The sequence below is a fragment of the Charadrius vociferus genome, unplaced genomic scaffold, assembly GCF_000708025.1.
Source record: "Charadrius vociferus isolate BGI_N301 unplaced genomic scaffold, ASM70802v2 scaffold32, whole genome shotgun sequence".
Taxonomy (NCBI): domain Eukaryota; kingdom Metazoa; phylum Chordata; class Aves; order Charadriiformes; family Charadriidae; genus Charadrius; species Charadrius vociferus.
Genome location: NW_009647856.1, coordinates 710,760 through 729,221, shown reverse-complemented (window position 1 = coordinate 729,221; position 18,462 = coordinate 710,760). Strand labels below are relative to the sequence as shown.

Below are 18,462 nucleotides of genomic sequence, written 5' to 3'. Positions count from 1 at the left end.
AGTTTTCAAGATATTGGTGCTCCTGAATGACATAATGATGGTTTCTCCTTTATACTCTATTCTTTCCTTAATGGTTAATATTCTGTTTGCTTTTTTGACTGGGCTGACATTTTCAGCAAGCTAACTGCAAGGACTATGAGATCTGTCTCTTCAGGAGTAATAGTTTATTTAGAGTGATTGTGTATGTAATTTTCCACATGTACTGTACTTAGCTTTTAGCGCTTAGCTCTTATCACCACTGAATTTCACCTGCTGCTTTAACACACAGTATTGTGCTATCTTTTTACAGCTTTTAACTTTAAATTTAGATTTGATAACCCTGCACGGTATTGTGTTGCCTGCAAATCTTATCACCCCAATCTTCAACCTCTTCACCATGCCATTTACAAATATGCAGAACAGAATAATCACTATGGTAAGGTCTTTTGATTGTGAAAATTGACCACTGATATAAAGCATTTTTTTCCCCAAATTTAATCTCTTGCCTACAAGACCCTATTCTTTCTCATCCCACAGCAGAGCCTTTACTGAAGGCTTTACTGTTAAAAGCTTTCTGAAAACGTCAGTATACTAACCAGATCACATTTATCTACACAGTCATTGACAGCTCCAGGACCTGCAATAGATCTGTGAGGAATGCCTTCCCTCTACAGTAGCCACACTGACCCTTCCCCACTGTATCATCATTATCCATCTGCCAACTAACCCTCACCATCCTTATTGCTTCCTTCCATCTGTTCAACTGAACATGAGACTTGCTTGGTTACTTTCCAGGATCGTCCTTAAAAGCTGGTGTCACGCTTGCCACTTCCCATTCTTCTGCTACTCAGCAATTTACTGATTTAGGCAGTAGATTACATCCTGTAGCTACTATTTCAGCAGCTTCATATCCAAATTCCTTCAGAGTTTAGAATGAAAGTCATCTACTTCTGGTGGTTTCTTACTGTCCTTTTGATCAGTTTGTAATAAAATCTTTGCCCCTGACCTTGCTGTTGGAGTCGGTTCCTCAAACTCACCACTGTGGTGAGCAGACGCTCTGCAGGAGTTTTGCTGCCCTCCTCTTTAGCAAACAGTGATGCAAAGAATTCCTCTAACCATTTTCTGTGGTCTTTTCTACCTTGCACCCAAACTGTCGTTTGAGATCTTGGTTCTCTGTCAGGCTCCACACCTCTGGTATGTTTGAAAGTATATTCTTAGATCTTATATTTTAGTGGTTTTCCTCCTCAAAATCTTTTTGCAGTTTTATGTTTAACTTGTCAGGGTTTATGTTCTTTCCTGTTTTCCTGTGTGGATGCAACTTTGGACGAAGCAGTCTCCATGAACGTTTATGCCTAGGCTTCTATGTAGGGTCTCTAAGATCAGCTTGTCAAGTCTTGAGTTTGCTGTGCTTCTGCATAATGGGAACTGGCTGAAGCCATCAAGAAGATACCAGAAAATTTCCTTTTTAGCAGTCTTTACTGGTTCCTATCAATGATTGTAATCATGAAATAGCTAGTACGTGCTATTACTGAATCACAGAATAGTAGGGGTTGGAAGGGACATCTGGAGATCACCTACTCCAAACACTTTGCCAAAGCAGGTTCATCTAGAGCAGGTGATTAATTATGACATTAATATTACATTATGGTACACAGAGTCATCCTAGTTCTATTTTTTTAAAAAGTAATGGTATATCAATTAACTCCAGTAACATAACGACTTTTCCTTTTATCTTTGACACCTTTAATTCACATATACAGGGATTATTTTGCAGCAATGCTGCAGAAGGCATCAAGTCTACTGTAGTACCAGAAGTCCACTTTGCTGTCTTGTCAGCCACCCACCACTGCAAACTCCATTTCTCTCTCCTGCACTTGGCCATGCACATTTTCCACTTTCCAAGCTCCTCTTTTTTGTAATAGCACTTCTAATGTTTCTCCATCTCTCAGGAAAAGGTGAAAGAGTGAAAAGAAAAAAAGCTAGAGCACCTGCTGAGGAGTGGTGTGAAAACCATTTTGTGCTCTGTACCAACTCACTCCTTGTCCCGTGGCCCCTCTCTTCCCTGCAGCGTGCCCTCCCCTTCTGGGCAGGAGGCAAGAGCAGCTTTCTGTGGGAACAAGGAGCTGGGCATTTCCAGGGGTAAGAGGCCACAGCTGCTTAAACAGCTGGTCGACCACAGAAAAAAAGAGTTTGTGACTCTAAACCTTCGTGGGCGGTTGCTTCAAAAGTGGCATGAGTTATATTAGTGTAGTTCCTCCAAAGAGAAATGCCATGTCTCTTACTGAGACACCCAAGTTCACATACCCAAAATGCACTGGAAGAAGTCCAAGACTAGAAATATCCCATAGCTTTGCTCAGGCCCCGCATTGCACCTGGGTTTTCCAGGCAGTACAGATTCCCTGCTGTGAGGAAATTTGCACACCAGATATCCAGCCTGTGCCTAATTCCAGGCAACGATATTAGGGCTTGACAGGACTTGGAAATTCACCAAAATAGATATTCTGGAGTTGCTATTTGGTCTCCAAGTACAGACAATCTCTCAACCTTTTGGACTCATTAACAATAACAAAAGCAACGAATAATATGCAAAAAATGTTTCAGTTATAAAAATAGAATGCCCATATAAAAGGAATTAGGTGTAATTAGTCTCGTTCCTGAGGTTTAATTATAGAATGCATTAATAAAATGACGGATAGCAATGCCCTCTGCACAAATCATTTGGGGCTGCTTTTATCATTAGATTTCCTCATTTAACATAAAATGAAAATGTGCATACACAATTAATTTCATTTTGTGCAAGCAGGAACTATACACCTGCTTAGAGACCGTTCCTCATGCACTCACGAAGGCAGACGTACACAAGGCTACCATCACTAGTTTAAAAGTACGTGTGAGCAAGGAAAAACCTTCTTGCTACATTAAAGCTATATGTAGTTCCTTCCGATTTAGCCTGCTTCTGAAATTCTGTTTATATGTATGGTTGGCTTTTTTTAACAAGACATGTAATAATTACTATAAAGTATGGCCAGAAAAAAAACTCCACAGCTAAACTCACATGTACTAGAGGCAGTTTATTCTAATGATTCGAGAAGCTTTACAATTTTCTTTCTAATTAACCTATCAATAGTGATGTCACTTAAACACTCCTTCGGAATATTATCTTCTCATTATTGCCAGAAAACACGCTGCCCAATTTTATAGCTCAGTTGTTCTTACGCATGGATGGAACATCTGAATTAACTTGAACTGAAACAGATTTTTATAAGAGACATTTCCCATACACCCAAACTGCTCTCATAATTACATCTAAATCATTAATATTCAACTTTAAAAACATTAAGGAGGGGAGAAGTGTTCAGTGTTTACTTTGTGCTTGCACATTGTAAGACTATAATAGAGGACCACTCTCTTTAACAAATGCCATCAGGTCAGGAGGACAATCAGTGGGTTTGGGTAGGCATTTATTGCAAACAGTATGGAAATTCAGCCAAGACCATGTTCTGTAGGAAGAAAGAAACACAATGTGAAGTCAATGTGTGTAAAGTTGCCAGATTCATAGCAGCAAAGAGCGTTTTTCTTCAGAACAAACAGCTCAGCCAGCAGCTGTGCGAGCTTCCCAAGCTGGCTGGCCAACACGCTTCAGCCTTAAGCTGGTGGGAACGCCTGAAAGGTGCGGAGGCTGATCACTCCGGCTTTGTAGTCTTTGCTGAAGACTGCCAGGAAGGTTATAAGTCAGAGCTGATGCCAGTTCGGGGGTGTCCTGCGATGCAGGGCCTGCCTGTTGGGTGTGGGAAGGGGTCCATCGGCTGGTTTCACATGACTGGCCACCAACCAGCCGCCAGCCTTGCATTCATTGTAGCACCATGCATGGATCCTGTGTACCGACACCTTCAAATTAAAGTATATTCCAAAGAGCCAAAGGCAGTCTGTGGCTTTGTAAGATTAAAACATTGGATTTCAAGGGCTGTGCTCTCAAAAGTTTTCCCTGTTACTTGTGGATTTAAAACTTGGTGTTTAGGATGCACGTGTCCTCTCAGGTTGTCAGGCAAAAATTGTACCTGAATGGCATGGGAATTGAAGGTATTATTTTAGGGCTAGATAACCCTCCAGGTGGGGGAATTGTTTTTCCTGTTAATTTCTTGACAAAAATGAAATCCATGAAGTATAAAGAGATAGAGAACCTAAATGCCATGCAAAATCATAATGTTGCTACATTGAAGTTTATCTTTTAAAATATTCTGGAGTTTCATCTGAAAAGCTTTATATCTCCACAGAAGGCAGCTTGCTGAAATGCCTCTTAAAAATAATGGTCTGATATTCAAATGTGTCACTTTCCATGAAAGGAGCTAATGCCACAGGGTCATACCCAATAAAACATTTAGGTACTCAAAGCTTGATGCTACAACAACTGTTTGGTGGCTGGTGTCCTGCTAGATGCAGAGGGAAGATTAAATGTGTCAGAATGATATCTAAGCAGTCTGCAAGGAAAGTATAAAAGGTGACAAGAAAAGGTAACAAATATATTGAAAGAAATACGAAGAACAGTAAAAAAGAGGTCCATTGCTTGCTGGAATGTGGAGAAGATGGAAATATTCAGTGCTTGCTTTGTATCAGTCTTCATTGAGATGTTCAGAAGGACCACAAACTTGCTACATCAACTTCAACAAAGAGACATTAGTATAAACCAGAATAAGTAGAAAACTGTTTAAAGCATACTTAGATTCAAGTAAACTGAACCTGCTGACATTTGTGTATGCTCAATGAGGAAGAGAAAGTTATTTCTATACTATTAGTAATTATGTCCAAGAATTTATGGAGGACAAGAAAGCTAGTAGCAGAATCAAGGAAAACATATTCCCTATTTTTAAAGTCAAATAATAAAGTTCTTTTAACTTTCATTCTCAGAAATAATCTGTGGCAAGTTACCAAAAAGTAGAAAAATTTCAACAACAGGTAAATTGTGAAAGCAAATCTTGTCATATCAATCTCATTTTCATTTCTTATTTCGGATTTCTTTGTGAAAAAAGGGGAAGGAGAATGTGCAAGGCATCTTCTTTTCACCTTTTAACACCACTTTGTAAGAAATTCACAGAAACAGGATGAGGAAATAGGTTTTAGGTAGAATCCCTCTAATGTGATTAATGAAAATAACCCCTCCCAAAGGCTGCTCTGAATGGTTTGCTCCTGAATAGTAATTACAGGTTTGAAATTACAATTGTGGTTCTGAGGCATGTGGGATGAAAACAGCTCGATTCAAAAATTTTATTAATAATTGGTGACCTATTAATAAATAATAAAATAATTTGCTGATGCCAAGATGTCACTATTCATAGAGGGTTTAAACCAACTTGTTCAGCCTGGAGAAGAGGAGGCTGAGGCTCTGAGGACATCTTACAGCAGCCTTTCCGTACCTAAAGGAGACCTACAGGAGAGCTGAGGAGGAACTCTTTGTCAGGGAGTGTAGTGATAGGATGCGGGGTTACCAGTTTTAAACTGAAAGAGGGTAGATTTAGATTAGATATTAGGAAGACATTCTTTACTGTGAGGGTGGTGAGGCACTGGAACAGGTTGCCCAGAGGTTGTGGAGGCCCTATCCCTGGAGGTGTTCAAGGCCAGGCTGGATGGGGCTTTGAGCAACCTGGTCTAGTGGGAGGTGTCCCTGTGGATGGCAGGGGGGTTGGAACTCAATGATCTTCAAGGTCGCTTCCAACCCAAACCATTCTATGATTCTATGACTTTGAGGCACTACCTTAGATTTTAAAATGAAAATTTCATACTAAAGCAGTTAATCTGATAAAATTCACTGAGGTGCACAGTGCTCGGTTTAGGGCAGAGAAATCAGATGCACAATGTAAAATGGGGAATAACTGTCTATACAGTACTGCTGGGGATAATCTTGGAATCCAAGCTAACAGTGAGTATCAAATCTGATGTGTTACAAAAAGGCAACGGTCTAATTCTGGGAACATTGTTAATAAGTGTTTCTGCCCCATGGGAAGAATATTGTCATTCTGATTTGTTCTGCCTACCCCCCACCTTAGTAATATCTCCAGTTTGGAGACTGTGGACAGACTTGGAAGGATCCAGAAGAGAAGTATAAAGAAATGTCATGTGTGGTATAAAATTGCAGGAATCAACTTTTGATCCTGAAAAGAGAGAAATGAGGATCCCATATTACAGGCACTGGGTTCTTTCTGGATCTGTTTCTATGCTTACCCTTGCCTCTGGCCTCACCTTAGTGCATCTTCAATATGTGGATATACATAAGCTCCCCTTAAAAAATCACTGGATTTAAAAGCACATAAATAGCCCCACGATATCTAAAATCTATTCCACAAGAGATAAGAGGAAAGAACGAGCATGTTTGAATGCCTGGACAGAGAGAAAGCATACAGCTTTTTTCCTCCCATATCAGACATCAGAGAATCAGAGAAAAAGTAAGAATAGGATGTTGTACCTTATTAGACATATGGGGAACCACTCCTCAGTCAGGGTTTTCTCTTTTGTATGAATTCCCCAGATATGAGTGTAAAGTCTAATTGAAGCTTTTCTTAGGGCAAGAGTGTTGGCAACTTTTCTCTTCGGTGTTGTTTTTCTTATCTAATCAGAGCTGGGCTTGTGCTGCAAAGGCCGTCTAATTCAGTTATACATCAGTCGGCCACAAGACACAAATGCATGGAACGCAATTAACCCACTGCTCCTGCAACTATTCATTTTACCTCTGGTCTCACACCTCCTGATGCAAATTTCAGAGCACCTAATTTTTGCAAACTTGTTTCTCTCCCCTCCTTCAGTCACATAACCAAGATGCTGGCCTTTTTTAAGCTTTCTAAGGTTATTTTCACATAAGATTTTATATTAAAAGAGGGAACTATCAAATCAGCTATATGCTGCCTACAGAGAAAAAAATATTTTAATCCACTGAAATACAGAAAAGGTTACATTAATACAAGATAGTTCCTGTGTATTGACCAATGAGAACAGAAGAAAGGCAAACAGCAAGGGAAAAATGTGACATTAACTTAACCTTTTTACATATTAAACTGTATTAAAATCTCTTTCTGTCTTCCTGCTCTGGAGTGCAGAGGATTTTATTTGAAGGACTGTGCGTGCTCTGAACAGCTTTCATCAGTACTCATTTTAAAGGCTATTTATCAAGGAGTGTTAAAAACACCTCCTTCATTTGATCTAATCTGGCACTTCTTCTCTCAAAACATGCTAACAAGATCATTTTAAATACCTTCTGCAAAACATGGTCTATCCAGGCAACATGACACAAAAAAAGAGCTGCCTTCAAGCCTTTGGAAAATCTGAATTTACTTTTACAGGATTTCTACCAGGGTTTAATTGTTTTATGACATTTAGAAACAGGTTTTCCCAAACTGGTTGAATTTTGTCTGTATTTGGCCTTACTAGTATCCTTGTGGGGATGCTACAAATCCATCTTCTGTCTGTGCTACAGAAGTGGTAAGAGAGGTTTTCCATTTTTGCTCTGAGTGTGTGCAGCAGCTACATCCTACCAACCGCTCCAAAAGTCAGGGTGATGCGAACAGCCCTGCACGGACAAACCCAGGGGAGATCTCTCCACGATCCAGAGAGCACCTGCGCTGTGTGTCACTGTGGCCTGGAGGTCATCAGAAGTGTCTGAAAACACAAACTGCATGGTACAGCCAAATACATTCCTCCTAACAGAGAAAATCCACGAGGGAAGACAAGTGCGCTGCAAAAATAAGGTTTTTTGCACAAAATAATCCCAATTTTTTGCCCCCACTGCTCAGTCTGCAACATTTACAAAGTGTGATAGCAAGGCTGAGAGGTTTTATTCAGATCAATGGCTTTTTAGTTAAGTAAAGTACTGGCATAGATTGTGTACAGGATCCTGGGAGATTTCTTAAAATAGGCACTCCTATTGACAAAGTATGAATTCCTATTGAGAAACACTGCCATAGTGCTTTTAGTAGCAATCTTTCTGCCTCTGAACAAAAGTAGGGACTAGATAACTTCTTGACATCCCTTCCACTTTTCTTTGATGCTAAGAGTCTTGTTGACATTTCATATTATGCACACTTATTTGGTAAATACTATATTTCAAACTCAGGAAGGAAGGAAAGCCTCTGAAGGATAACACTTTTAGTTGACAGAAATACAATAGCAGCAAAGAAAATGTACAAAACAGAAAACATTTCAATGTCCAAGGCCAGCAAAGAGCTGGTTTTGTCAAGACAGGCTTGTAAGAGGAAAAGGAAGTGCCCATCATCTTGAAATCTGTATAGTCTCCTTAAAACCCTCTCTAGGATGCATGCAGCACTGGTATTTTGGTGCAGTGGATATGCATGGAGAGGAAGCCATAGGTGCAGATAGGTGATCATCAGGCTGCCCATCACCTGGACCCGCACCCTTACCGGCGCTGGGACATCAGCCCTCCTCACCTGGGCCACCCTGCCACGGGGCTGGGAGCCTCCTGCAACGCAGCTGCAAAACGTGAACTCCAAAGGCTGGGGTGTTGCTAGCACAAGGCTCCCGCATCGCCTCACCGTGTTGCTCGGTTAACTGTCTCACCAAATAAGGGGGCGGCTGTGGTACGGCAGCACCGAACAGGGTGTTCAGCTGCTGCTGACCACATGCGCTGCCTGCCGTGCCGACCAGGTGCAGCAGAAAGCAATCGCTCCCTTATTCATTGAGAAGGTTTCCAGCGTGGGAAGCCGGCTCTTCTCGTGGAGAGAAGAGCAGAACCAAAACATCCCGGCAGGAGGAAAAGCTGGGAGGGGCAGATTGGGGTGGATGGGGGACGTAGACATCAGTGCCCCATTTTACAGCTGTAGAAGCAGAGGTGGAAAAATAGCAATGAAGCTAACCCTGACTGGAAAGCTGGCCAGGGGATGAGTGGCAGAAATCTGTAATCCGAGCCCTGGAGTCGGCTGCTCTAACTAGACGGGTCAGCCAGGGGCTGTGCTTACTCTGAGCAAAAACCTTCCGTGGATAAAGAGTTGAAGACATGCTCTCATAAGAACTCCAGCAAATCTGTATGATCTATGCCATAGCCACTCACTTTACTGTGTTTAATAATTTGCTTCATAACAACTCTTAATTGGGTGTGAAACTTTACTACCAAGATTTGGATATTCAAATGGTGGATCTTTGTGCTTCAAACCTCCCTTTTCTCTATGAAAACACAAGTCAAATGCAGGAAAGGTCTTCTTGGGCCCAAACAACATCACAAGTTAAAATGTAGCACAGATAATGTTTCCAGTAATTCCAACATATCAAGCAACTCCGAAAAAAACCTCTTACATGTAGAAGACATGAGGCAAGTTACAAATACATTACACCTACTTCGGCAGAAGACGAGCAGCATTTGATATACCACATTCAGAATCCACTTTGGAGGTTATTTAATCTCCCAGTAATATCCCTCAGACAGACAGGAACAAATTTACCTTGATGTGTCTGTCTGTCATTCAAGTAACCTGTGATCCCTTGAATATGTCTCTTTCTGAAACGCTCATTTTACTGCAATTCTGTCTGACTCAATATTCTTCTTACCTGACAGGTAGGAGATCAAATAATTGAAATCAATGGAGAAAGCACAAGGGACATGACACATGCCAGAGCAATAGAGCTAATCAAGTCTGGTGGCAGGAGAGTGCGACTGTTGTTGAAACGTGGAACAGGCCAGGTCCCAGAATATGGTGGGTTTTCATCTTTACATTTTTCTATGTGCATGAACCCATATAAATTAATTATATTGCTTTTGAGCTAAGTAGCAATTGCAGATATTTATATATTGTTAATGTCCTGGGCACATTAAGTATGGGCTTAAGTGCTTACCTGAGTAGAGGTGGACTTATTCACATGTGTAAGTGTTTCCTTGGCTCAAGACCATTTATGTGTGTATGTCACAGTCGTCTGCTGCCCTCCCGACACAGGCTGTGGCTTATAAGATGTGCATTGGAGGAAGCACTTTGAACTCTTTAGGGGACATCTCTGAGGGTGCTGGGAGTTGCTGATTCGTCCATAAACTGTCCTTTTCTTCCTCTATTGGTACTTCTCTGCACATTTTGCTTCACCACAGAGAATCTTGTTGCCAAGCAATACAGTGGCTCAGGTTTAAACTCAAAGCATTAACAAGAATGTACTTCCTTTGATGATAACCTCACCCATTATATTATCTCTGACAATATACATAGATGATCAAGTAGAAGCCAACTCTGAATAAAAAAGGAGACTTTGTTCATTGTGGTGAGAAAGCGGGTCCCATTCTTCTCATGTTTTGTTTCAGAGGGACTTCTGGGACTCTTTTGAGTATTTCAAAAAGTGTGAGTCATTTAGACAATATAGAAAGCTTATTTCCCTACTGAAATGACAAGAAGTAAAAATAAACTATCCAAAGGTAATTCAAAGACAAAAAGCTCTTTTTAGAAATTGAAATCAAAGCTTACTCTAAAGTGTGGTATGACAATGTCATATATTTACATAAGTTCTATGATGTGCACAGATGGGCCTGAAATCTCACAGGAAAGGGTTTTTTTTCAATGAAAATTCCTTGACTTGTTTATGCTAGGAGGTCCAAAACTCTCTTAAAATTTTCTAATAGAACTTTTAAAGTTTCAGCATCATTTCCCATTAGAATCAGAAATTCTAGGAGCACATGAAAATTCAAATACTTAGGCTTAACTGTAGATTCAGGTTAGTCTTTGTTACCAACACAAATTCATTACCTCTGTTGCAGACAGCTCCACTGAAAGTCAGCACTTTGCTGACTGTCAGTATACATGGTAATTGTACCATTTTCCCCTGTAACCTAGCGCCAATTCTGCGGCTGAGGCAATACTCAGTGTATGTCACATTTTTTTCAGCTTCCAAGAGCTTCTGAATAAGGGCAGCAAGGATGGGCCACAGCCCACTCATCTGGTGATAAAGTTAGTGGGTTATACTTCTGGTGAGTAGGAACAAACCCAAAATGGTGTTCAGGGATTATGATAAATAGGTACTACAACATTTAATATCAATTTTAACCAGCGGATAATCCTTTCAGAGAGACCTCTGACAGAGATTCATATCATCTCCAAAACTCTTTTGTATGGAGAGGTGCACCATTTTTAAGGAAGGAACAAACAAATGTCCAGGACTGATATAGGGGTAGTAATCCTTCTCAAATAGCAGAACCATATACCAGCGGTTCTCTGGTTCCTCAGAAAACAATTTAATCTGACGGAGGGTCACAGGAGACTGCTATGAGTAAAGAATTGATTGCAGTTCAGACCCATTCTAAATCTGACTTTCTTAAGGTCTGAGTTCTGGATGACACTTAAACCTAGGTTTACAGGAGATCCAAAATAAATTTCTATATTTATATAATCTTACAAATCTGTACCTTATTCCAGAATAATAAGAAAATGTAAAGACGTGTTTAAAAAGTTCAGTGTAAATAGTATTGTTTTGGGGAAACAAATCACCTGAAAGATGTACATGTGCATGAGCCTTCCCTTCCCCAGAAGAACATCATGAGCAGAAAATACAGATAAACTACTACAAATCCGGGCACAGTTTATAGTGGTAACAGCAAGAAACAAGACAACTTCACAGGACTGTTTAAGCCATGCTCTCCATTTGGAAAGGCATTCGAAATGCTTAGCATTAGTTGTAAAAATGCAGGTTACTGCAAAATAAAAGTTGCGACAAAGAAGTGCTGTTTAATCAGCTCATTTTCCTGGCCGCACCCCCAGCTTACAGTTTCATATGGGAGGAGAACTAAGTAGCTGTGCTTGAAAGCCGTGTTGTCCCACTGCACTGCAAAAGCACTGAAAGTGTTCAGGAATTACTCTGTAATGTACGCACAACCTACAGAGAGCACCACAGCAAAGGATAACGTGTGGGAGACCTCGGCTGGTCCAAGGGATCAAAATACAAGTTTAACACTGACCCTGAACAGATACCCGTGTACCCTTGAGGAGACAGAAGAATCCTGAGAAGATCCGAGCAAACAAGATAAGGGGTGGCAAACATCCTGGCTTTTCCCAGAGCATGAACAGTGCGTGATCAACAATTGTATTGGCTGAATGGTGTGTGATGTGAGAGTGGATTGGGCAAAAGTAGAATGTTAGAATATATGCACAGATAAGCAACCAGCTAAGAGGATATAAAAGAGCACTGCTTGTAAAATAAAGGAGGACGATTGCTGTAACTGGATATTGAGTGTCATGTCCGTCTCTACAACGACAATAATGTCCACGTGCCTCCAGTTCTTAATGGGTACATCACACAGGCGAAGACATGCTAGTGCTGTATCCAGTCTGCAGGCAAAATGGAAGCAAAACAAGAAGATGCCTGTTGAAATTAACTGAAATACTAAAGTCCTCCCTAGGTCATTTCCCAAAGCAATGAGAAATACTGCAAGAACAAACAGAAGGTGCATGTAAAAACCAACAGCAGCCTGCTTAGGAAGTTAAAGACAGAAATTAGCAAACAAACAATTAAAACCAGAGGGCATGTCTCGAGAAGACCAAATCTCAAGAGTAAGTCATGCTGCAAAGAATGTCTGTCAGAGTATTAATGACAGAGACCCCCAGGAAGAACGTCCTTTCCAAATAATGGAAAACTGAACACAGAGAAGATTGTGACAGTAAGCTCAAGGACAAAGTGCTCCTGAGGACAGCAGATAAACTAGTCAATATTTAGCAGTTCCCTCTTCTTCCCACCGGAATTGCTCAGTTGAGATGTAAAAAAACTAATTGGAGCTTTTTTTTACTGAAATAATCTGCCCTTTTATCATATTTTTTTTTTAGCAAGTACATGTCAGAAATATTTCTTATTCTCATTAGGGTCCAGCTCTGGAGACCATCAGTGGGAAATAAGACTTAGCTGAGTATAAAAATCAAAGACTGAGCTGGAGTCTGGATTGCAACGGGGGTGTGCAGCAGAAGCCTAGGGAGAAATATGAAAACAGAGCAAGTGTGCCAGGGTCCTCTCCTGGATATTCTCTCTCAGTCTCTGACAAGCGAAATGGCCAGGGTCTTCCCAAGTCAGTTGTAGTAACACCTTGTTTAAAGACCTTTCCACAAGCAGTGGCAATCAGACTCACAGCATTAAAAAGAAGGAAGCTTACCTAGAACAACCTAAACCAACCAGCCAAAAACCATCACATTATTCCCTCTCGGACTTCAGCTTTTTTATTTTCCCTGTGTGATATAATGAATGTTTTTTAAATTCCAGAGCCATGTTTCTGTTAGTACAAAATATGACAGTATATATTAAAGTGCAAGAAATATCAGTGTTTGAATGGTGATGTGATTGACATCAGTAAAAGCAATGTTAAGGAAAAATCATCAATGATAAGGAAGGGATCTGTGCAATTAAAGAATGTGTATTGAAAAGAAGAAAGCACTCAGTGAAGAAACAAAGAACAAGCTCCTGGGAGGATGTAAATGAGTTATGTCAGTTTACACTGCCTGGAAATCTGTCCCTACAAGTACATCTCCGAAAATTCTGGCTGAGCTGAAGCACTATTCAAACCTAGGGGAAGAAATAAAGTGTCTTGCAAATGCATCATTTACCTCAACTCCAGCTGCTGATTTTGCTTGAAAACAAATGCCAAAGATCCCAGAGCACTTCAGGGGGAGAAATACCCTTGTAGCGTGCACGGTAGCATCAGAATATATGGGAAGGAGCATGGATATGATTAATGCTCCAAAACGATAGCTGATTTCACAGCAGGGTGCAACAAAAGAAGCTTAGAAAACAGATGTTTTATCACCCAGCATCTCAGAACATGTTTGCTGAGGATAAGGATAGCCAGAGGAACTGTGCTTCCACTGAAGGTGAATTATCACAGCTCATCCAAACCCGAAGAACATCAGCATCATATTTCATAGGAAATAGTCTGCCAGCCACGTTCTCCAAAGAACCAAGTCATAGTAAGAAATCATGTTACTGTGCAAGAAAGGCTAGAAGGACTGCTGGGAATCCTGATCCTGCAACACACTTAATGCCCGGGGAAGCTGGCTGGAGTGAGTGTGAGCTTTCATACATGTCACGGGACACAAAGCTCATGGTCATCACTGAGCACTTCTCATCCTGGCATTAAATGCAATTTGAATAAAATGACAGACCAAGATTTTTCTTGCAAAGGCCACCTAATTCCCTGTGTACACATCTACCTGAGAGGTTATCTGCCTGCTTGCACTGTGGGAGCCTAATTACGGATGCTCATATTTTTCAGGCCTTAGCCATAGCTGTATAAACACCATCGGAAGGACATGTACATTGTGCAGCCAAACATTGGGATGAAGCAGCATCCCTAAAGACAAAACGTGGGAAAACTGTTCACAAAATCACAAAATAGTAACAGTAAAGCTTAAGAAAAACTAACAAATCACAGCCTCTCCATCCAGCAATGAGCTTTGCAAGAGGCAAGTTCATTCTAATGATGGATCAGCCCCAGGAAGCTATGGTTTTCTCTGAGAACAACCACTGTTTTCTCTAAATACCTTTGGAAGAAGGTCCCTAGGAAAGCCCTCTCAGTACCGGCAGTCCTGGCAGCTTGCTTCTTCTGGCTTACTGCTCCTAGCCTTTCCCAACTGGAGCTTTCATTACTCAAAGCTACATTAAACTATTTAAGTTCCTAGAAGTGTCTGAAAGCAATGAGTCTTATAACCAAATAATTGCAAACAGGGCATGAAGGTGGAGGAGTGCTGAGGCACAGTTAACACTTGTAGGTGGACTCCATCCCTCCAGCAAGACACAGCCTCCTGCCCCAGATGCTCTCTGTCTGGCACTACAGAAGGGGCAGAAACACTGAATTTCACCTGTGAAGAACATTTAGAAGAAAGCTAATTCATTTCCCTTCCTGCTCTCACAGCAGGACTTCAAAATCATACTTTCTATCAGATTCAGTAGTTTTTCACTTAGTTGCTTAAGAGCTCCTGCAGAAAGTTGTAAGTTTTAGACATTCCAGCCCATTCACACTGAGATTTTGGAAAACTTTTCCATTGCCCTGTCTTGGAAATCTAGATCTGGCCCTGAGCATGGTCACGCTGTGATGCTAACACACACAGAGCCATGAGTACTAGAACCGTTAAGGTTTAGTGAACGAGGAGTCTGTGTCACGGGGCTGATTGGCACTTTATGGATTTACACAATGGTGGTTCTTGCCCTCTCCCCCCACCCTTGTTTAACTTCGTTAAAAGACATGTCCTGAGGTTGCATTGTGCATTTTTGGAACCTCTGTTGGTTCACACAATACTAAATTACATACAAAACTCACCCCATGGGTTCATGGCATTCGGGTGATTTTACAGAACTAGAGTTTAGATTCACTTTTGGCTATTGAAGGGAGCAAAAGTTCTGTAAGCAAAAAGTAAAGTTTCAGTATACACAAAATCACTGCTGGTTAATAGACAAAAGCTACAAGTTATTGAGCAGGAAGTCATTTTTGAAGGGCCTTGAAGAACCTCTCAGCTCATGTTTCAGCACTACTTCACCAACAAAGCCAAAAAATGTCAGAGTTGATACCAATACAAGGATTTTTCATACAAATAAATTGGCACAGTTCTGAAATGCATTAAACCTTTTGCTTTTGATTTGCTCTGACTCCTTCAGAAAGCACCTCAAGATGTACTCCACATCCGTAGTCCAGGTGAATCTACGTCCTGAATATATGTGCACAGTAGTTTCAGTCATCCACTAATATTTAGACTTACAGCATGATTATTTGTCTTAGCTTTACAGAAATACTTCTTTCCTGTTACATACAAGCTTTTTACTCAGTTCTAAACTTACTAAGAATTCTCTGCTCTAACAATAGTAAAATATCTGTATGTCACTGGTTCTGTTAATTCTAATGATTGGTCCTAGGCTGTTCCTCCCCTTCCTTTAGGAATGGTACCTTCCAGTCTCTCCATGTGCATGAAAAGTGACAAGCATGGGTCCCCATATTTCTACTTATTGGGCCACCCTAAAGACACGGTTTGTAAACTCTGCATGTATATTATCTTTCTCTAATACGCTTTTGTTTCTGACAACTGTTAATAGAGTCTTTTCCAACTTTTTCTGACATGCTAGCTCACTTAATACTTTCTATAGTATTTGACTTTTCTTTCATAACTGATTATCTTAGATATCAAAACAGCTATGCATTTTTCAAATGTCTTTTAATATCCTAGATCATTGGTTCTTCATGTTACACTGCTGCTAGTGCAAGAGACACAGCCATAGGTCTGTTATACATCCACTTTTTCTCCTGACAAAAATGTATCCTCTGAATATGACTTTTCAGGTAGAAAATCTTAAACTTTTAAGAACCAAAGCCATAATTTTCCCTTTCCTTATGGTATTTGGCTTGCAAAAATATTAGTAACGTGAAGGTGGAAGTTAGATGCTGATCTCAAACAATATTTGTATGCAGCCTCTTGAGGAAATAACAAATGTAAAATTGAAGACTTTTTGGAACATGCTGTAAGGCAATACTTGTTTTTTTAAACCCAGTGGCTACGCTGAGTTTACACATGGCACTTTGCACTTGATTTCAAGCTATTTTCTTCATAAATCAGATCCAACTGCACAGATTGTTCAGACACATCAAATTTGTAATACAGAGTCACAGCCCAGAAATGATACCTGGAAAGCAAAGGAAAACAAAAACTTATTTTTCCTATGTTTTTATTGATTGCTGTCATCACAGAAAAAGCAGAAGTGTTCAGATGCATTCAGTCTGTCTGCTGTTGACTTTGCACAATGTAGTATATTTGCTAAAATTATAAGTCCAGTCTCATGCTATCGAAGAAGACAGATTGGAAATAGAAGGGAGTTATATCCAAAGGTATCCTCCTAGCCTTTGAGCTTCGAGCGGCTCCTCCAGTGTGATGCCCACAGAATTCCTGCACCCAGCACCCAGGCACTAAGCTCTGCTTGAGGTATCAGTCTTGTGCCTGCAAGTCCAGGTAATCTGATCAATTGCTTGCATGTGTTCCCAGTTACAGATTGTTTCCAATTTGTGTCTATAAATAAGAATTTTCTGAACACAGACATATCCCTATATTTTGCTAGTGCAGAGCTGGACATACCTAGACGCCATTTGAAAATTGTATCCATATGGTTCAAGTGTGTATGCCACTATTGGAGACCTCCTAGCCACAAAGACATTCCTGCATCATGTAGAAATCTGAATTGCACCATTCCTTGCAGTCGTTCTCACCTTACTTCTGCTTTGTTCTTCACTAAAAGTAGTTCAGAGAGATCACAACATTAAAAATCCAGGCTGACACTAGGGCCATTTTGCAGGTCCGTTGTCAAGCACAGGAAGTTGTGAACTGCAGTTCCACCACAAGTTTTAGATGTTTATAACCATGACTTTCTATGCATTATCTTTATTTTTGCTCCTATAACATGACAGACACAGAAAATAAGTCTTTTTTCCTGATATAAGTAGAAACATAAATCCTCCATAAATACAGCTACAGTTAGTTTTGCAAAGTCACTCAGATATGAATAGTTCTGATTATTTATTTGGCAGGAAGTCTTGGGACAGAATTTTTTTCACAGTAAAATATATCCAGAAAATCAAAAGCAATTTAGTTTGGGTCAACACCAAAACTGAAACACTTGATTCATAAAAATGTAATATCAGGTCAAATGAAAATATGTTTCCATTTCAGGTGTTTTTAATGAAAGAGTTTTGAGGGGAAGGTTTTTCCTAAAGAGCCAGTTTTGCAATGGGGCTCTTCCCAACCAAAATTGTGTCTCTGCTACCATTCATTAGAGCATTGACCAAGGACGTGAGTCAAATTTCCTGATGTAGAGCATATATATTGACCATTCTAGCATGCCTTGGGAGAGGCCTCTACTGTAACATCACCGTGCAGTCTGAGTCCAAATTTCTCCACAGGAATTGTTGTTTTGTATAAATAATCACTTATGGAAGATGATCAGCAGGCTTACCTGAGGTTAGATAGAGCCCAGGAGAGATGCAAGTTCTAGAAGGTGGTTTAGAAAGTACTTTCATATCAAGCCATAGGTGCCCGTGCTTCCTTGCACCGTGGGTTTGGCAGCCCTTCCTAGTACCACTGCATATGATTTATATTTGCAAAAATATATGAAAAATTGAGAGCTTATACTGTGTTTTTACTGTTTGAATACAGCTAAATCCTTCAGAAATCTGCAGTCAGCTGCAAAATGCATTTCGCTAGTTCTTAACTCTGTTAGTATGTCTGAAGCTTTTATGTTTGTCTAATAAATGGCTAAAGCATCTTGGCCTGTTCAAGCCAGATACTCCTACCTGTTCGGAGTACTGATCAGATAATCCAATTCATCCTGTTTTTAATGCTCATTTTATAAATCTCTAGAGCTGAGGTTGGGTGTTATTTGAAACTTGAACTGCCCCAAATAACATTCATCTGATGTCAGTGCAAAAATCAATAGTCATTTTGGAAAAGTGCCCTTTACTTCTGTGACCACCTTGGTGGAACTGCAAACATTCATTCATATTCC

General features: G+C 40.3%; 1 protein-coding gene across 1 annotated transcript in view; it reads left to right on the top strand.

The window, feature by feature from the left end:
* Window positions 1–18,462, top strand: part of MAGI2 (membrane associated guanylate kinase, WW and PDZ domain containing 2) — a 536,664-nt gene that overhangs the window by 503,564 nt on the left and 14,638 nt on the right. Inside the window, exon 21 of the mRNA XM_009883000.1 lies at window positions 9,530–9,668. Coding sequence (XP_009881302.1) covers window positions 9,530–9,668 — 139 coding nt within the window. The remainder of the gene's footprint in view (window positions 1–9,529; window positions 9,669–18,462) is intronic.